General features: G+C 33.2%; 1 protein-coding gene and 1 long non-coding RNA gene across 18 annotated transcripts in view; both read right to left on the bottom strand.

Annotated features, from left to right (window-relative positions):
- Positions 1 to 16684, bottom strand: part of LOC121783729 (kinesin-like protein KIN-14A) — a 30524-nt gene extending 13840 nt beyond the window's left edge. For 3 of the 12 annotated variants that reach the window (XM_042181884.1, XM_042181896.1, XM_042181895.1), the window contains exons 1-10: positions 16501 to 16678; positions 16135 to 16286; positions 15875 to 15970; positions 15409 to 15451; positions 14721 to 14741; positions 14550 to 14604; positions 14265 to 14424; positions 13825 to 13979; positions 13567 to 13665; positions 13337 to 13477 (exon numbers count right to left, since the gene is read on the bottom strand). In XM_042181884.1, coding sequence (XP_042037818.1) covers positions 13337 to 13477; positions 13567 to 13665; positions 13825 to 13941 — 357 coding nt within the window. In that variant the 5' untranslated portion in view covers positions 13942 to 13979; positions 14265 to 14424; positions 14550 to 14604; ... (3 more) ...; positions 16135 to 16286; positions 16501 to 16678. Of the gene's footprint in view, positions 1 to 13336; positions 13478 to 13566; positions 13666 to 13824; positions 14087 to 14264; positions 14425 to 14549; positions 14742 to 15408; positions 15452 to 15874; positions 15971 to 16134; positions 16287 to 16500 lie in introns of all 12 variants that reach the window. The other 9 variants (XM_042181892.1, XM_042181890.1, XM_042181887.1 and 6 more) reach the window with 9 other exon arrangements.
- Positions 16685 to 16798: 114 nt separating this feature from the next.
- LOC121783730 lies at positions 16799 to 19933 on the bottom strand. Of its 6 annotated transcripts, none has more exons than XR_006046632.1 (5): positions 18721 to 19933; positions 18047 to 18652; positions 17855 to 17967; positions 17545 to 17701; positions 16799 to 16955 (listed from the first exon to the last, which is right to left on the bottom strand). It is a non-coding gene; the product is annotated as an uncharacterized LOC121783730 (long non-coding RNA). The 6 variants fall into 6 exon arrangements; XR_006046631.1 differs by having other exon boundaries at positions 16799 to 17319; XR_006046630.1 differs by lacking the exon at positions 16799 to 16955 and having other exon boundaries at positions 17451 to 17701; positions 18047 to 18434; positions 18621 to 18652; positions 18741 to 19933.
- Positions 19934 to 21654: the final 1721 nt, after the last annotated feature.

Genomic DNA, 21654 nt, shown 5'->3' on the forward strand with positions numbered 1-21654 from the left:
GAAAGTGTTGGAAACACCATGGTTCCAAGGAAGCCACGTGGGAGTTAGAAGATGGAATTAAAGAAAAGTACCCCGAGTTGTTTATGTAAGACGATCAAATTTCGGGACGAAATTTCTGTTAAGGTGGGTAGAATGTAACGACCCGTTAAATCGTTACCTACACGAAAGAATAAACCACGTATCAAATACACTTTCGACAACAAATCGAGACGAAAAGTTGGATAAGAATCGCGTCACATCAGACACGTTTTCCAATTGGATAAGAATCGCGTCACATCAGGCACGTTTTTCAACGCTGCATTAATTACGCGTCACATCGAAACGAAAAGACGTGAATTTTTGTCTTTTATGAAAATATTTTCTATAAATAAAACCTCCTTTCATTTCATTTCATTTCTTTCGAAATCGAGAATCCGAGAGAGAGAAGAGAGAGGAGGAGCCGATGGCGGCGGATCCGCGACGGCGGATTCGTGGCAGCGGTGAAGGGAGAGGGACGAATCGTGTCAACGTTTGTTTCTACCGTTCGTTTTTCTTGATTCAAGAAGGTATATTGTTCACTTTCTATCATCCTACCCGTTTTGACCATGTTCTTGAGTCCTACATGCATGTAGAGGGTGTAGGTTTGATAGATCGCAAGTTTAACGGAGGGAAAGTGTGTTTCGTAAGAACTTGTTTGATTTTGCGCTGTTGATTGAAATCATGTGTGTTGGATTGAAATATTTGGTGAATAATATGAGTTTATGTGCAAATATGTGTATGAGGAACGTGTAAGCATGATTATGTGTTATCGAGCATGAAAAAATCGGTGTTTGTGTTGTGGAAGTTTTAAAAACCCTATTTTCGAACTTGAACCAGAAATCTGTGATGCACGACCAGTGACTTATGATCTGTATTTGACCCATCAAACGAACGAATTTTTCTATGAAAGTTTTACTGAGTAAACTTCAAGTTGTTTTCTGTGTCTCGTATAAATTTCAGCCCTTTTTGTCGAAAAATGAATTTTTGAAAAATGTTTGAAGTTGACTGCGCAATTCTGCCAGTAACGTGTGTTCTCGGCCAGAATGTTTCGAAATCTGTTTGAACGACCAAATGACCTCCGATCGATGTGATTCTTGAACTAGATGAAAATTTGAAGTGTCTTCTGAGTCTTGTGAAAATTTCAGCCTTATTGGACATCGTATGAATTTACGGTGAATTTTTCAAATGAACTGCGCAGTGCTACTAGAATTTTATGTTCCGATCAGAGAGTTGCATAAATATTTTGACTGACCAAATGATATGATTTCAGTGTGAAATTTTAACTGGGTGAACTTGAATGTATCTAATGTGTTGTGACCAAATTTTAGCGTCATATGAGGAAGGATGAATTTTTGGTGAATTTTTGAAGTTTACTGCGCAATACTGTCAGAAATTATATGTTCTGACCAGAGAGTTCAATATGTGAAATGACTGACTAAATGGCGTGATTTCGATATGAAAATTTTCATGGATGAACTTGAATGTGTCCTCTGTATTGTGACCAAAATTTAGCATCTTTTGAGGTTGGGTGATTTTATAGTAATTTTTACAAAACGGTCGCGCAATTCTGCCAGTTTTCTGCCTTATTAAAATGACACCTAGTTTCAAGATTTAAAAGTGTTATATGATGCATGTATGTCCAAGAAACGTGTTTAAATGTTGAAATCACTTGTGATCAGTTGAAATGTGTTACGCGTGTCTTACACCTATGTGACGTATGCTGGGTTTGGGAAATTGAGGAAAACGACGAGAGAGAAGCGATAGGACATGCATAGTAAGATGATGTTGTGTGAGGCTGACTTGTGTTGTCATTGACAAGGGTGTTGTGTACTCGTGAACTCGAGGATCGAGAGTTGCTAAGTTGGGGTGTGAATTGCTAAGAGAACGAGGTGGGCTTTCTTTTACTAAACTCTTTTACGCTTTCAAAAGTATGATTATGGAGAAATAAGGGTGGTTTAAAGTGTTATGTCATGCCATGATGTTTTGTTTATGAGATTGTTGCCTGATGCCTAGTTCGTCTGAGCTTGCTCCGTTAGGCTATATGGCTGTAATGAATGAATGAAACGAATTCGGGTCTGAGTAGGGCCGCAAACCCTATCAGGCTGTGTACACAAGTGGGATCGTGAGCCGTCCTTGCTAGTCGGCCGGTCTCGTGGGCGAATAGTGTGGCCACACTTTCGTCGCACTATGGAAAGAGAATGTGATTGAATGATTGATGAGAAAGTGGGGAGATTGATTGTCTGGCCAGACTTTGAAATATTTTTGTGTTCTCGTGATATTTCTTAACTACATAAAACTCGAGATCACTGGTATTGATGACATAACTGTTTTTATGAAAATGTTTTTGGCATGAGCCCATTGAGTACAACAAGTACTCAGCCCTGCATGTGTTTTCCATATGTGCAGGTTGAGCGGGATGTTGCGGTGGATGTTGAGTCGGCATAGGGAATTTGGATGCGTTGTGTCTTCATACATAGGCGTCATCCTTGACTCTCTTTGAAACCTTATTTCCGCTGCTATATATATTTTTGAACTAAAATACTATTCTTTTAAGCTAATTGAGCATTTCTTATGAACTGTTATCCTTAAATGCTATACTTAAATGTTTGACCCTAGGTCACGATCGCCTCGTTTGTAACACCCCTAGTATGGGCGGTCGTGACATAAAAACTTTACATCATAGACAAAACACATGCACGACATAAATACATACACACATTGTGCACACACTACCGATACTATTACAAAATAAACTATTTATACACTATGCAACAAATGCACAAATAAAATACACAACTAATACACACGTGTTACATACTACAAACATTAAAAACGTTATAAATAAAATACACAAACAAAATATAAATAAAACAAACAATACACACAATATTATAAAACATACAATACATATGCGCCACATACTACAAATACTAATACAAAATACACTACTTATACACTATACAACAAATGCACAATTAAAATACACAATTTCACACATGGTACACACTACAAACATTAAACACGATATAAATAAAATACACAAACACAATATAAATAAAACACACACACACAACTCAACGACACACTGTAAAAAAAAAGAATAACACTCCATACATACTATTAACTATACATCATAGCACATAACACACATTGCGCACCCTCTGCACATCACACAATACGCTACATATACTAAAACAAAATACTCTATTTATATACTACACAACAAATATATACATAAAATTCACAATTTATACATACGTGGCACCTACTACGCACACTCACTACAGACCAATTTATACTACACATAAAATTCACAATTTATACTACGCACTAAATGGACTGCACATACAACCCACACTCACTACGTACACAAAATACATAATTTAAATATACTATACAATAAATGCACACACTATATACATGATATATACATTACACATACTACAAATATTAACTACTTTATAAAAAAAACACACAAACACAATATAAATAAAACACACTTCATACACATTGCGCACTATATACACACTATAAATAAAATATACTACACATATACTGTAAACATACATGCATACATTGCACACACTACGGGTAGTAGCACAAAGTACACAATTTATACACTATACAACAAATATACACATAAAATATACTCTCTCTGTCCCATTAGAAATGAAACGTTTTCCTTTTCGGTCTGTCCCATTAAAAATGAAACATTTCTAAAAATTGAAACAATACTCTCTCCACTTTTTCTTCTCTCTTACTTTACTCTCTCTTCATTAACTCACAAAACAACACTACATAAAATCTCGTGCCGAAAAGCAAATGTTGCATATTTAATGAGACGGAGGGAGTATAATTTATACATACGTGGCACATATTACAAATATTAAACACAATATAAATAAAATACAAACACAATATAAATTAAATAAACAAACATTAAATGGACCGCACATCCTACACACATTATATACAAAATGCACACTAGTACACAATTCACAAAATAAACATACTAAACACCACTATACATAAATAAAAACTTTACACTATAGACAAAATACACACTGTCCATACAAAATACGCAATACACACAATACACTACACAAGATACATGCACACACATTAAACACATATAAAAAACAAACAATACACATTGTACACGAAAAACTAAATACAAATATTATAAAACATACTATACATACTAGACACATACTATACATACTAAATACAAATATTATAAAACATACTATACATACTAAACCCTAAACACATACTACGAATAATATTACACACACTATAAATAAAATACACAAAACACATGCACAACATAAATACATACACACATTGCGCACACACTACAGATACTATTACAAAATAAACTATTTATACACTCTGCAACAAATACATAAATAAAATACACAACTAATACACACGTGGTTCATACTACAGACATTAAAAATGTTATAAATAAAATACACAAACACAATATAAATACAACAAACAATACACACAATATTATAAAACGTACAATACATATGCGGCACATAGTACAAATACTAAGACAAAATACACTAGTTATACATTATACAACAAATGCACAATTAAAAAACACAATTTCACACATTGTACACACTACAAACATTAAACACGATATGAATAAAATACACAAACAAAATATAAATAAAACACAAACACACACAACTCAACGACACTATAAAAAATGAATAACACTGCATACATACTATGCGGCACATACTACAAATACTAACACAAAATACACTACTTATACACTATACAACAAATGCACAATTAAAATACATATACGTGGCACTTACAATTCACAATTTATACTACGCATAAAATTCACAATTTATACTACGCACTAAATGGACTGCACATACAACCCACAGTCACTACGTACACAAAATACACAATTTAAATATACTATACAACAAATGCATACATAAAATACACGATATATACATGACACATACTGCAAATATTAAATACTTTATAAATAAAATACACAAACACAACTCCATACACATTGCGCACTATATACACACTATACATACCACAAATATTAAACACACTATAAATAAAATACACTACACATGTACTACAAACATACATGCCTACATTGCACACACTACGGGTAGTAGCACAAAATACACAATTTATACACTATACACAATATACATATAAAATACACAATTTATACATACGTGGCACATATTACAAATATTAAACACAACAAAAATAAAATACACAAACACAATATAAATAAAATAAACAACCATTAAATGGATCGCACATACTACACACATTATATACAAAATATACACTAGTACACAATTTACAAAATAAACATACTAAACACGACTATACAAAAATAAAAACTTTACACTATAGACAAAATACACAATGTCCATACAAAATATGCAATACACACACTACACTACACAAAATACGCAATATACACACTACACAAGATACATGCACACACATTAAACATATAAATATAAAATAAACAATACACACTGTACACGAAAAACTAAATACAAATATTATAAAACATACTATACATACTCGGCACATACTACACTATAAATAAAATACACAAAACATATGCACAACATAAATACATACACACCTTGTGCACATTTCAGATACTATTATAAAATAATCTATTTATACACTCTACAACAAATGCACAAATAAAATACACAACAAATACACACGTGGTACATACTACAAACATTAAACATTAAACACGTTATAAATAAAATACACAAACACAATATAAAAAAACAAACAATAGACACAATATTATAAAACATACAACACAAACACTATACAACAAATGCACAATTAAAATACACAATTTCACACATGGTACACACTACAAACATTAAACACGATATAAATAAAATACACACACCCACAACTCAACACACAACACATTTTGCACTCCCTCTACACATCACACATATACGCACACTTTACACATACATATTAAACAAAAACTACACATTGTACACAAAATACATATACAAAATACAAACATTACAAAAACACTACACTCAATACGCAGCCCATACTACAACAACTAAGCCCATACTACAACAACTAAACATACTATAAATAAAATATACAAACATACACAAAACACATGTACAACAAAAATACTTACATACATTGCAAACGCTGCGCTACATATACTAAAACAAAATACTCTATTTATATACTATACAACAAATATATAATCACGGGATCGATCGATGGCAAAGCCTACCCAATCCGAGGGTAGAAACCTAATAAGCCGCTGGATACCGTCATAGTGAGTCACTCCAAATGGGTGCGCTCTCTCCCAGAGCCACGTGCTAGAAATATCCCAAGATCTACTCCTACCAGCATCACAAATGTGAAGTACTCAAGGAGAATGTCCTCGATTGTAGGATAAACCATCTACCAGAAGGCGTGTCGTTCAGATCCTCGTATTTTTATACATAAATATGCGTATAAAACATAAAGAAGTAAACGTGATACGATGCAAATGCTCGGTCATTCCTACGAGTCGTATCCAACTATGCTATTCTTGGGTACTAGAAGCAGTCCTAAAAGTCACTTCTACGTCACATCATACATTTCACAATCATTTGGAACTACTTATTATACCGTTTTTGGTATTGTTGCCTAGCTCAGGAAAGCGTTGGCAAATTTACGATTGTTGTTCTGTTAAGGCTATGTATAAAAAAAATTCAATACACAAAGTGGTAAACCGAAAATACACACTTGTTTCAAAATATAATCACTAACTGTTGCTTTGGTTGAGCGTGTTGGGGGTAGGTGCTGGGAGTCTCTTTCGTTAGACGAAAAGCCTAGCGGAACAATGGTAGGCCGAAGATTATTGAAAAAAAAGACTCTGGGGTTCAGAGCATGAAAGACGGCTCTGATACCACTCTGTCACGACCGCACTTTCTAAGGATAGAAAACACAGTTGATCGCGACTAGGGGATGATTAAAGAAGCGGGAAAGAAAGGGGAAAACAACAATACTCGACCATAGCTCGAAACGAATGGGAATAGTTCGAATAAAACCAGAGCATCTCAACACTAAACATACCACAAATATTAAATACTTTATAAATAAAACACACAAACACAATATAAATAAAACACACTTCATACACATTGCGCACTATATACACACTATACATACCACAAATATTAAACACACTATAAATAAAATACACTACACATGTACTGTAAACATACATGCCTACATTACACACACTACGGGTAGTAGCACAAAATACGCAATTTATACACTATATAACAAATATACACATATTACATACGTGGCACATATTACAAATATTAAACACAATATAAATAAAATACAAACACAATATAAATAAAATAAACAAACATTAAATGGACCGCACATACTACACACATTATATACAAAATACACACTAGTATACAATTCACAAAATAAACATACTAAACACCACTATACAAAAATAAAAACTTTACATCATAGACAAAACACATGCACGACATAAATACATACACACATTGTGCACACACTACCGATACTATTACAAAATAAACTATTTATACACTATGCAACAAATGCACAAATAAAATACACAACTAATACACACGTGTTACATACTACAAACATTAAAAACGTTATAAATAAAATACACAAACAAAATATAAATAAAACAAACAATACACACAATATTATAAAACATACAATACATATGCGCCACATACTACAAATACTAATACAAAATACACTACTTATACACTATACAACAAATGCACAATTAAAATACACAATTTCACACATGGTACACACTACAAACATTAAACACGATATAAATAAAATACACAAACACAATATAAATAAAACACACACACACACAACTCAACGACACACTGTAAAAAAAAAGAATAACACTCCATACATACTATTAACTATACATCATAGCACATAACACACATTGCGCACCCTCTGCACATCACACGCTACGCTACATATACTAAAACAAAATACTCTATTAATATACTACACAACAAATATATACATAAAATTCACAATTTATACATACGTGGCACCTACTACGCACACTCACTACAGACCAATTAATACTAACAATAAAATTCACAATTTATACTACGCACTAAATGGACTACACATACAACCCACACTCACTACGTACACAAAGTACATAATTTAAATATACTATACAATAAATGCACACACTATATACATGATATATACATTACACATACTACAAATATTAACTACTTTATAAAAAAATACACAAACACAATATAAATAAAACACACTTCATACACATTGCGCACTATATACACACTATACATATCACAAATATTAAACACACTATAAATAAAATACACTACACATGTACTGTAAACATACATGCATACATTGCACACATTACGGGTAGTTGCACAAAGTACACAATTTATACACTATACAACAAATATACACATAAAATATACTCCCTCTGTCCCATTAGAAATGAAACGTTTTCCTTTTCGGTCTGTCCCATTAAAAATGAAACGTTTCTAAAAATTGAAACAATACTCTCTCTACTTTTTCTTCTCTCTTACTTTACTCTCTCTTCATTAACTCACAAAACAACACTACATAAAATCTCGTGCCGAAAAGCAAATGTTGCATATTTAATGTGACGGAGGGAGTATAATTTATACATACGTGGCACATATTACAAATATTAAACACAATATAAATAAAATACAAACACAATATAAATTAAATAAACAAACATTAAATGGACCGCACATCCTACACACATTATATACAAAATGCACACTAGTACACCATTCACAAAATAAACATACTAAACACCACTATACAAAAATAAAAACTTTACACTATAGACAAAATACACACTGTCCATACAAAATACGCAATACACACAATATACTACACAAGATACATGCACACACATTAAACACATATATAAAACAAACAATACACATTGTACACGAAAAACTAAATACAAATATTGTAAAACATACTATACATACTAGACACATACTATACATACTAAATACAAATATTATAAAACATACTATACATACTAAACCCTAAACACATACTACGAATAATATTACACACACTATAAATAAAATACACAAAACACATGCACAACATAAATACATACACACATTGTGCACACACTACAGAAACTATTTCAAAATAAACTATTTATACACTCTGCAACAAATGCACAAATAAAATACACAACTAATACACACGTGGTACATACTACAAACATTAAAAGCGTTATAAATAAAATACGCAAACACAATATAAATAAAACAAACAATACACACAATATTATAAAACATAAAATACATATGAGGCACATAATACAAATAGTAATACAAAATACACTATTTAACACTATACAACAAATGCACAATTAAAATATACAATTTCACACAAGGTACACACTACAAACATTAAACACGATATAAATAAAATACACAAACACAATATAAATAAAACACACACACACACAACTGAATGACACACTATAAAAAAATGAATAACACTACATACATACTATGTACTATATATACATCATAGCACACCCTGTGCACATCATACATATACGTACACTTTACCCACATACATATTAAACAAAAATTACACATTGTACACGAAATACATATACAAAATACAAACATTAAAAAAACACAACACTCAGTACGCGGCACATACTAGAAACACTAAACATATTACAAATAAAATATACAAACATACACAAAACATATGTACAACAATAATACTTACATACATTGCAAACGCTACGCTACATATACTAAAACAAAATACTCTATTAACATACTATACAACAAATATATACATAAAATTCACAATATATACAGACACGACACCTACTACACACACTCACTACATACAATTTATACTACGCATAAAATTTACAATTTATACTACGCACTAAATGGACTGCACATACAACCCACAGTCACTACGTACACAAAATACACAATTTAAATATACTATACAACAAACGGACACATAAAATACACGATATATACATGACACATACTGCAAATATTAAATACTTTATAAATAAAACACACAAACACAATATAAATAAAACACACTTCATACACATTGCGCACTATATACACACTATACATACCACAAATATTAAACACACTAAAAATAAAATACACTACACGTGTACTATAAACATACATGCATACATTGCACACACTACGGGTAGTAGCACTAAATACACAATTTATACACTATACAACAATATACATATAAAATACACAATTTATACATACGTGGCACATATTAAAAATATTAAACACAACATAAATAAAATACACAAACACAATATAAATAAAATAAACAAACATTAAATGGACCTCACATACTACACACATTATATACAAAATATAAACTAGTACACAATTCACAAAATAAACATACTAAACACCACTATACAAAAATAAAAACTTTACACTATAGACAAAATACACAATGTCCATACAAATATGCAATACACACACTACACTACACAAAATACGCAATACACACACTACACTACACACACTACACAAGATACATGCACACACATTAAACACATAAATATAAAACAAACAATACACACTGTACACGAAAAACTAAATACAAATATTACAAAACATACTATACATACTCGGCACATACTACACTATAAATAAAATACACAAAACATATGCACAACATAAATACATACACACCTTGTGTGCACATTTCAGATACTATTATAAAATAATCTATTTATACACTCTACAACAAATGCACAAATAAAATGCACATTTCAGATACTATTATAAAATAATCTATTTATACACTCTACAACAAATGCACAAATAAAATACACAACAAATACCCACGTGGTACATACTACAAACATTAAACATTAAACACGTTATAAATAAAATACACAAACACAATATAAAAAAAACAAACAATAGACACAATATTATAAAACATACAATACATATGCAACACATACTACAAATACTAATACAAAATACACTACTTATACACTATACAACAAATGCACAATTAAAATACACAATTTCACACATGGTACACACTACAAACATTAAACACGATATAAATAAAATACACACACCCACAACTCAACACATAACACATTTTGCACTCCCTCTACACATCACACATATACGCACACTTTACACATACATATTAAACAAAAACTACACATTGTACACAAAATACATATACAAAATACAAACATTACAAAAACACTACACTCAATACGCAGCCCATACTACAACAACTAAACATACTATAAATAAAATATACAAACATAGACAAAACACATGTACAACAAAAATACTTACATACATTGCAAACGCTGCGCTACATATACTAAAACAAAATACTCTATTTATATACTATACAACAAATATATACATAAAATTCACAATTTATACATACGTGGCACCTACTACGCACACTCACTACAGACCAATTTATACTACGCATAAAATTCACAATTTATACTTCGCACTAAATGGACTGCACATACAACCAACACTCACTACGTACACAAAATACATAATTTAAATATACTACACAACAAATGCACACATAAAATACACGATATATGCATGACAGATACTACAAATATTAAATACTTTATAAATAAAATACAAAAACACAATATAAATAAAACACCCTTCATACACTTTGCGCACTATATACACATTATACATCCACAAATATTAAACACTATAAATAAAATATAATTCACATGTAATGTAAACATACATGCCTACACTGCACACACTACGGGTAGTAGCACAAAATACACAATTTATACACTATACAACAAATATACACATAAAATACACAATTTTTACATGTGGCACATATTACAAATATTAAGTACAATAAACAAACATTATATGAACCGCACATACTACACACATTATATACAAAATACACAAGTACACAATTCACAAAATAAACATACCAAACACCACTATACAAAAATAAAAACTTTACACTACAGACAAAATACACACTGTCCACTCAAAATACACAATACACACACTACACTACACACACTCTACACAAGATACATGCACACACATTAAACACATAAATATAAAATAAACAATACACATTGTACATGAAAAACTAAATACAAATATTATAAAACATACTGTACATACTCGGCACATACTACGAATATTACACACTATAAATAAAATACACAAAACACATGCACAACATAAATACATACACACATTGTGCACACACTACAGATACTATTACAACATAAATTATTTATACACTTTACAACAAATACACAAATAAAATACACAACTAATGCACACGTGGTACATACTACAAACATTAAACACATTATAAATAAAATACACAAACACAATATTATAAAACATACAATGCATATGCGGCACATACTACAAATACTAATACAAAATACACTACTTATACACTATACAACAAATGCACAATTAAAATACACAATTTCACACATGGTACACACTACAAACATTAAACACGATATAAATAAAATACACAAACACAATATAAATAAAACACACACACACTACATATAATGCACATGTTGCTCACTATACAAAAAAACACGCACTATGCAACACACATTCTATACTCACCATACCATAAAAAAAACACGCACTATAACACACATTCTATACTCACCATACCCACACAAGACATTATGGTGTGCACATATAAACAAAATACATGCACTACAAACATACATACACAGTACATATATTGTACACTATACACAAAATACATACCTAAAGAAAGTACACAAAAAATAACACCCTTTATGCGCCCAGTACAAACAAAATATACCCCCACTGTACACCATATACACAATATACATGCACTACACACAAAGTATACTTACACTACTACACAAAGTATACTAATACATATTATACACTACACGTAAAATTCACACACTTATATACAAAATACTCATAGTGCCCACACAATAAACACACTGCACTTCACACACTATACACAAAATACACATAATGTATACACTGCCGGCACTACACAAATACACACACTTTACACATACAGAAAATACAGCCACTATAAACACACTTCATGATGAATGAAGTTGAAGCATCTGCGACATCTGCCAGAAAGTTAAAAGATGAGAAATTGGAGAGAGATGAAAAACCTTGACTTGCTTCAGTATGCTGTCGAGGGAGATTAACGACACTAGCCTTGCATCTTCAGCAGAAGTGGAAGGACTCCGAATAGGTGCAGCGCCACTTTCTAAATTTAACATCTCTGCGTCGTTTTTCATTTGTTGTAAAATCTGGTTCGAGTAAACAGTGTTTGCAGAATTTCAGTATTTGAGAAGTGAGGTAACCAAGAAAAAGAGATCCAGCGCGCTATAATACAGACCTTTCTTCTCTTGTGATCAACAGATTCAAGAGCTGAACGTAGCTTAGCTACTTGAGCAAAGTCTTCCGCTGCTTCAGTCGCCAAAGTACCAGCAATATCCTTATGGACCAATATAACCGTAGATATCAGTATGTGAACCATAACAAACCACATTACTGTAAACAATATAAAAAAAGCATACAGTAAAAGATCTAGATAATGGCACTCTGTCCGTAGCTGCACAAAGATGGGAATCTAAAGAAAATGGTAAGAGCATACCTTCAAATGTTGCAGCTGTGAAGTATAAAGACATCTGGCATATTCAGATAACAACTGTCCAAGAGCATCGGTAGTCGGAGGCTGGGCAGCACCAAGTCCAGCCATCCAACCATCCATTATTGCTGTAGAGAGAAGTTCCAGCTGACCAGTTGCTCCTGCAGCCGTGTCATCAGCAATGGAAAGGAAATCATTGATTGTTGCTTTGCTTCGGAAATGACAAGGTTAGAATGGCCCATCCACTGTGTGTGGATTTGTTGCTTCGCTATTAAAAATACAAGGAAATCGCTTCAATTTAGTATCTTATTCAGGCTTAAGCTGTTAGAGAGGTGTAACTCATCTATACAGAAATAAAGAATAACATAAACATGCTAGAATGGAAAAGACATTAAATCTAGTGATGAGTACAAATGGAATCAAGAAGGAAAACATGACTAATTTACCTGATCAATTCCACGTATCTTCAGAACTACTGATGACAACTTTGACTTCTTCTCTGGTTTTATATTTACTTTGAACCCTTGAATTCGGTCCCCAACCAGCATATTCCTTGAACTAGAATCGTAACGAACTAGAGATCTTCCAGCGCTCAACTGGAGAAACCTTACATCACGATAGACATTTTCACTTTTACACTCGATGCTTATCATATTATAATATTTCATGTTTCACTCAAGTAGAAAAATTTGTCTATTCAACTAGTAGATCGACACATGACAGGGAGGCACCTTAATTGATTGTAGCTCCGGTGATCGAGCAAGCCGGGACATTATATAGAAAATCCTAACACGAGAGACAAGCATCGTATCCATCACTCTTCTGGGCTCCATTTTACGAATGAAAGAAAAAACAGCATCTCTTATTTCAGCTAGGATTTCAGGCTCTCTAGAAGCACCTACCGTAATGACTGCAGCCAGTACCTGCACATAAGAAACCAAGCAGTTATCAGGAAGCTATAACCCATTAAAGATGATAGAATTTAAATTTTTAACAATCGAGTTTTTCTCAGCTGAGACACATACATAACAATGCATAAGGATGCAAATGCATACAAAACAAATCTTATTGATTAACCTAGGCGATAGATCCAAATGTATTGAACACCCTCATACCATAGAAGGAAAATGTAAATCTTAACAAATACTTCAGAGCTATGTCATTAACACATGCTCTGGAACCAAGCTAATTTTCTTAATCTTCTCAGATGCCAGAATGTTTCTTAAGGCAACTTATTTTGCAGACTGAACTTGCTGAGCAGATGCAATCATGTCATTCTTCAGCACAGTGAATTTCAGCTTTCTCATCATCATGATACCAAAAACTATATGTTGCCGACTGTATTCATAAGAGGAGGTAGAAGGTGCTGACACAGAATACTAAGGCGAGCGTAGAAAAATGCAAGCAAGGAACCGAAGGGTGTCCTCAAGGAGATCCAATCCCCACAAAAAATTATAGAATGATCAAATTTATAAAATGATGAGAGCTAAAATTTGAATGACCGAAAAATTTAAACCATCTGAGACGACATCTGCCAAGCGCTTTATATTAAGTTCCAGTCTAGTAACTTGCCTCGGAGGGAGCATATACCTGTCTTGAATCTATTCCAAGCTTTTACCAGCAATGCAAGAACCTATACAAAACAAATGCCCATGATAATGATAGTACCAAGGAAAAATGAAAATTTTGATAACTAATATGTATAGAAGGCAAAATCTTCTCAAAGTGCAGATATTGCAATGCTTATTGTACAGTAAATACTATAAACATTTGTTATAGACCCAATTGCGACTAGGCATTACTAATATGTAGTTAAAAATCACAAGAAAAAGTTGGAAATGTGTCGTATTTGGATTTTCTCGATGTGTTAAATTTCTGCAGTACATCTAAGATTATTTCAGTTCATTTCAGAGTACAAAACTTTGATTTTCAATGTAATTGTAACAATAGATCTAAAGGGTCTGGGAAATCTTTTTTATTATAAATGCAATGAACATATATCTCTCTCTGAGTTATGACAGAAATTGCATGATACTTTGATTTTAGAAACCAATACCTCAAGTCCAACAGACTTTGCCATATTTTGAGTTGTTGTGTTGCTGGCCACCTCATCCAGGTATGATACACTTTCAGTTTCACAGAGTTGCAAAAGCTGCAGCGGAAAAAATCACACTTACTTTAAAGAATTAAGGGCCTGTTCACACAACCACACCAAGCACAAGTACAAGCACATAAAATTTTAAGGTGTGCTAACTTTACCAACAGTTTTAAGATTTAAACACATATCAACTTATCTTAATTGGAAAGTGCACTCACAATAGATAAAGCTTTAGATTTTAGGCAGGAGATAGCAGCCATGTATGAGGAAATATTGTCTGAGCCCGATAACTTTAAGTTCATGACGGCCTGAACCAGAATCAGAACGCCTCCATTACCCGGTGTGAAAGGAAACCAAAAGTGCACTACTCCTGAATTAAAACAAATAATAAAGACACAAAGGGGGGAAAGGAAAACAGAAAGAATTCAGAAGTGTGAGATTTTATTTAACCGGTAGGATAAAGTTATATGTGCTATTAATAGAACTTGTAATATGCGAAGTCATAAAAGCATAGGAAAACCAAAAGGATCAAGATAAAGTGTAAACAGAGACCAAAAAATTATAAGACAGTTACATCCAATCACCTCTACGAGAGTTTCTGTTCTCAAAGTTGTAACACCAGTCCCAATGTTATGTAATCCATAAAGCGCACAATGAGAGAAAGTAGCACATTTAAACGTGATAATTTACTTGCTGAGGTTGATCTAGAAGACCGTGGTAAACCCGATGAGGCAAATTGTATTGACAGCAAAGCACCACTGAGTGACTGCATTGTGGGTTTGAGTAGATTAGCTCACAAAAATAAAGTCAAAAACAAGGTAAAAATAGAAAAAGTATCAAGTGAACTACATCAAAGAAGACAGAGACCCTATTACTTGCCTTAGGAAGGGTAGGTGTGTTGTGATGGCTTCATGTAATCAGGAGTCAACTCTCATCTAGAGAACTTGGTGGTCTCTGTTGTAGTGAGATCGAAGAGGGGAATTGCTAATCCACACGAGATGCTGCCAGGTCCGATAAGAGAAAATGATGGGCCTGCAATCTGAAACCAAAATGACCGCGTCGATGATCAGCATTGGCACTATGGGCCAACATCAGGTTAAGTATAAGCCGTTGAAATACTGTTAAGATCCCTCTCTATAAATGCTGCAAAGTGTAGGATATGATGGCAGTATTGTGGCCACTCAATAAGACGGTCCACAAACTGCTCCAATGCCTTACTCCCAAATGAAAACATCATAATGTCATAAATCCAAGGTCAGACTGTAATTCACAATAATAACATTCACTGATAACCTAGGAAGGAACAAACTTCCGAATCTGCAGGCTTCCACAAAGCATCTAAAACAGCTCGTAAAGCAATACCCAACGTAAGGTGAGTCACGCGTTGATGCTTAATGACTGATCTGAAGTAGAAGCATTCACAAAGGATAAACATTATAGGCAAGCTGAAAATTTTACAACATGGTAACATTACAATTAACATAGTTAGGTTGAAGAGTATTTTATGACATTATTTATCTGGGATCATGTTCACTCAGTAAACCAATAATTTGATTTATCAATCATAAACATCAAACGGACAGGTAAAGATAAAAAACTCAAACACAGTAGACTAAGTATAAAACTACCTAACTAGCATATAAGAGATGTTAGGTCAAAATAAATTGTTGAGGAACTTGACCAAACAGATCACTTTAAAAAGAATATGCTGAATTATCACAGTAGCCTCAAGTGCAAAAGGATTGGCACACAGCTTTGAAATCTGACCCAAAAAGAATTTCTTTCCTGCATACAGACAAGAAAAGGGTTACACGTTTAGTGCAACACGTAGAAGAATTCCAAGGACATAAAAATAATAAATTGTTGTATGTATTCCACTTCCTACAACTAAACAAAAAATTATATCTAAATGTATGTACAAAGAAGCGAATAACTAACCACACATCCTGGTATCGTGTTCTTCAGAATTAGACAAAGCTAGACCAACTTCAATTTTATCAGGTACAGACAAGTGTAGAGCATCTGATTATGCAGAAGTTCTTCATTGATGGCTTTAGTATGAAATGCAGAAGTTAGATTTAATAAATAAAAGTTTGAATATTGAAGCAAATATTGGTTGCAGCTTTATACCCTTCAACTCGCTGGAATAAATAGTGAGGTGGTCAAAACTAAACTGGAGCAGTACTACTCAATGAGACGGTCCAGAAACTGCTCTAATACCTTACTCTCGAAGGAAAACATGGGAATGTCATAAATCCAAGGTTAGACTAAAATTCAAAACAATAACATTAACCAATAACCTAGGAAGGAACAAACTCTTGAATTTGCAAGCTTCCCCAAAGCATCTAAAGCAGCTCAAGCAATACACAGCATATGGTGAGTCACAAGTTGATGCAGCAATACACAGCATATGGTGAGTCACAAGTTGATGCAGCAATACACAGCATATGGTGAGTCAGAAGTTGATGCAGCAATACACAAGCAGAAGCATTCACAAAGGATAAACATTACAGACAAGCTGAAAATTTTAGAACGGGGTAACATTACAACTCATAGTTAAGTTGAACAGTATATTACAACACTATTAATCTGTTCTTATGTTCACTCAGTAAACCAGAATTTGTTGTATCAATCATAATCATCAAACGGACAGGTAAAGAAAACAAACTCAAATATACAGAAATCGAAGTAGTCAAGTATTTACCACATAGTGGCAACAAGCTGCAATTTCCATTCCTGCATTGCAAAAATATTAAAATCATGAGTAAGATCAGTCACCCTGCTACAGTAGTGGCAACACTAACCTCATATAAAGTATCTTTACTTGACACTAATTGAGTCATCAACCAGTTTCCAAGGCCCACGATTTCTTTTTTAGATGCAAGTCCTGCAAACTGAATGCCAAAGTAAAAAGGAAATGTGTGTAGTAAGTAACTGGGAAAGAGCCTATAAAAACATTTAACAGATATATTAAGAAGCCAAGACTTGACAATCAATGGGGTTTACATATCAAAGAAACACTTATATAGCACATATTTGTATAGGGCATATGAGACAAAGAAAAATAGGATGTATCTATGTATGTATGAATTAATTATGCTGCAAGGTAGCAAAAAGTGGATTAGAAAAAGTAGAAAAACGTCAGGTAGAGTATAACAAACAAAAATATAATATATGTAACAGATCAATTATAAGCTGCAAAATGCAGCAAAGAATGAATTAAATAAGTAGGAAAAATAGAGGCGCAACAACCAAGAAACAGAAAATCACAAAGCAAGCTCAAAAATCAATAAATAGACTTTTGCCTTCAGTTTTCCACCGTGTCCCCCTCATCTTTTAAGTTAAGAACTCAGTCGCCCACTACCACCCTCGACCTTCAGATCGACTAAGTACTTTCTAGTCTATTTATGTACTAGGAACTATCTCAGAAAACACCTTAGTTCCACGAGAGATAACATTTGCAAGAACGAATCTAAATGCTTAGAGCAGCCTTCAAATTGACTAAGAGTAACACGAGAATATGCTGAATTATCTCAATAGCCTCAAACGCAATGGGATTGGTACACAGCAGCTCTGCAATCTGACTCAAACAGAAAGTCTTTCCTGAATACACAGCCAAGAAAAGGGTTACAGGTTTAGTGCAACAAGTAGAAGAATTCCAAGGAGATAAAAATAATAAAGTGTTGTATGTATTCCACTTCCTACAACTAAATAAAAAATTATGTCTAAATGTATGTACAAAGAAGAGAATAACTAACCACACATCCTGGTATCATGATGATATCGTGTTCTTCAGAATTAGACAAAGCAAGTCCAACCCCAATTTTATCAGGTACCAACAAGTATAGAGCATCATAAAGATTTGGCAATAGTTCTTCATTGATGGCTTTAGTATGAAATGACACACTAAATATCGAACTAAAGTTAGGTTTATTAAATAAATGTTTGAATATTGAAGCAAATATTGGTTGCAGCTTTATACCCTTCAACTCGCTGGAATAAATAGTGAGGTGGTCAAAATTGAACTGGAGCAGTAGTACACTACCCTCCATTCCATCCATTTTGTAATAACAAGTTAAACAATTACCCACACACATCAATTACTTCCCAAACATAAGTCTTGCTCGCCCTCAAGCAAGTTAGATAAATAAACACATTCACAAGACATTTGATAATCCTCCACTTCAAGTCACGTCAAATCACATGAATCATTTAGAGAAATTAGGTTGAGCCCGAATTCACGCGCGAGTAAGACTTTAGAACAAGAATTGTACACGAACTAATTCCCTAAGAGCTAGGCATCCAATGCTTCAATGTAAGTTCGATTTGTGTCTTGGGAGTCTCAAACCATCGTCGCTAATTCATAAAGAGAAGTTCTTCCAGCTATTCTTTATTTTAAGCACATAAGATCTTTCTCCCAAAATCAAGCAAAATTCATCGCTCACAAGTCAATATGATGCATAAATCAAAAGGTCTTTTTCATTTGGATGTAATGGGGCTTTTGGTAGAGGTGTGATCATATTTGGATAAGTAGCTTATCACCATTCTTAAAATGCTAGCACATCCCTCACAACATCCTTCACAATATCCTTCCCATCTCACTGAATGCGTACAAAATTCTGACAGCTCAACACCCCAAACATGAGATTTTTCTACCATCTAAACCAAGTCATCTTATTCTTTTGAGCATAATTCTGTTTTTTGCTCGATATTCTTTTTTCTAGCCTTGGCTTTTTTAACTCATGAAAGGCTGCCTTTTTATTTTATTTTTTTTACTTGCCTTGGCTTTTTTTTACACATGAAAGGCTGCCTTTTTATTTATTTTTTTCTAGCCTTGGCTTTTTTTTACACATGAAAGGCTGCCTTTTTATTTTTTATTTTTTCAAGCCTTGGCTTTTTTTTACACATTAAAGGCTGCCTTTTTATTTTACTTTTGTTTGAAGAGACAGCTTTTTTCATTTGTATCTCAATATAAATGAATACAACCTAATGAATGTTCCAGGACTTCCATCTTTTCCTTACCACCATAAATACCCTCCCAAGAATGTGCTAGCACTTTAATTTTAGTGACTAGGGTAGAAAATATAGGCCAACAAACGGATATAATAAGTAGGCTAATATAGTGACTTCAAAATTTTCAACAAAGAAATTAGGCTTTTGGGGCTCAAACCGGCTCACTAGTGGTTTATGTAGGGTTAGGCATGTGATAATTTGGATATGAGGCTTTTAGTCCTATTGCCTAAATCATTTTTATGCACCAATATCAACAAGATTGCAACTCATAAAGCTCTCATTCAGTTGATCGGCCCTATGGCTTTTTCAATTAATTTTTCAAAACCGGAATAGTTCTCTCTCCTTAGCTCAAGAAATCGGGCACCAAAGAACACTATTGTCACTGTATTTGAAGCACTGGAAACCTAGTTCTCCAGAAGTTAGTAAGCAACAACAAGTTTACGGACCAACCCTCGAGAGAAACGAACTCTACACTAATAACCCAAAAAAAGTGGTGAAAGTAGTGACAATCAATGGAGAGAAAATCTTGCATGCACACGCAAATAGCAAGTGGTGAAACACTGTTCGTGGAAGCTTTTCGTTCTCACTACAAAGTAGCATAGTACTAGGGCAATTTTTGGATATTTATGAAGCTAATATCCTTTGTTTATCGACTGGTGATGTGAATGAAATCATTAAAAACTAGGGAGATGCACATATTAGAGAGCCGTGACAGACAACCTCTC

Source organism: Salvia splendens, chromosome 21 (genome assembly GCF_004379255.2).
Source record: "Salvia splendens isolate huo1 chromosome 21, SspV2, whole genome shotgun sequence".
Lineage (NCBI taxonomy): Eukaryota > Viridiplantae > Streptophyta > Magnoliopsida > Lamiales > Lamiaceae > Salvia > Salvia splendens.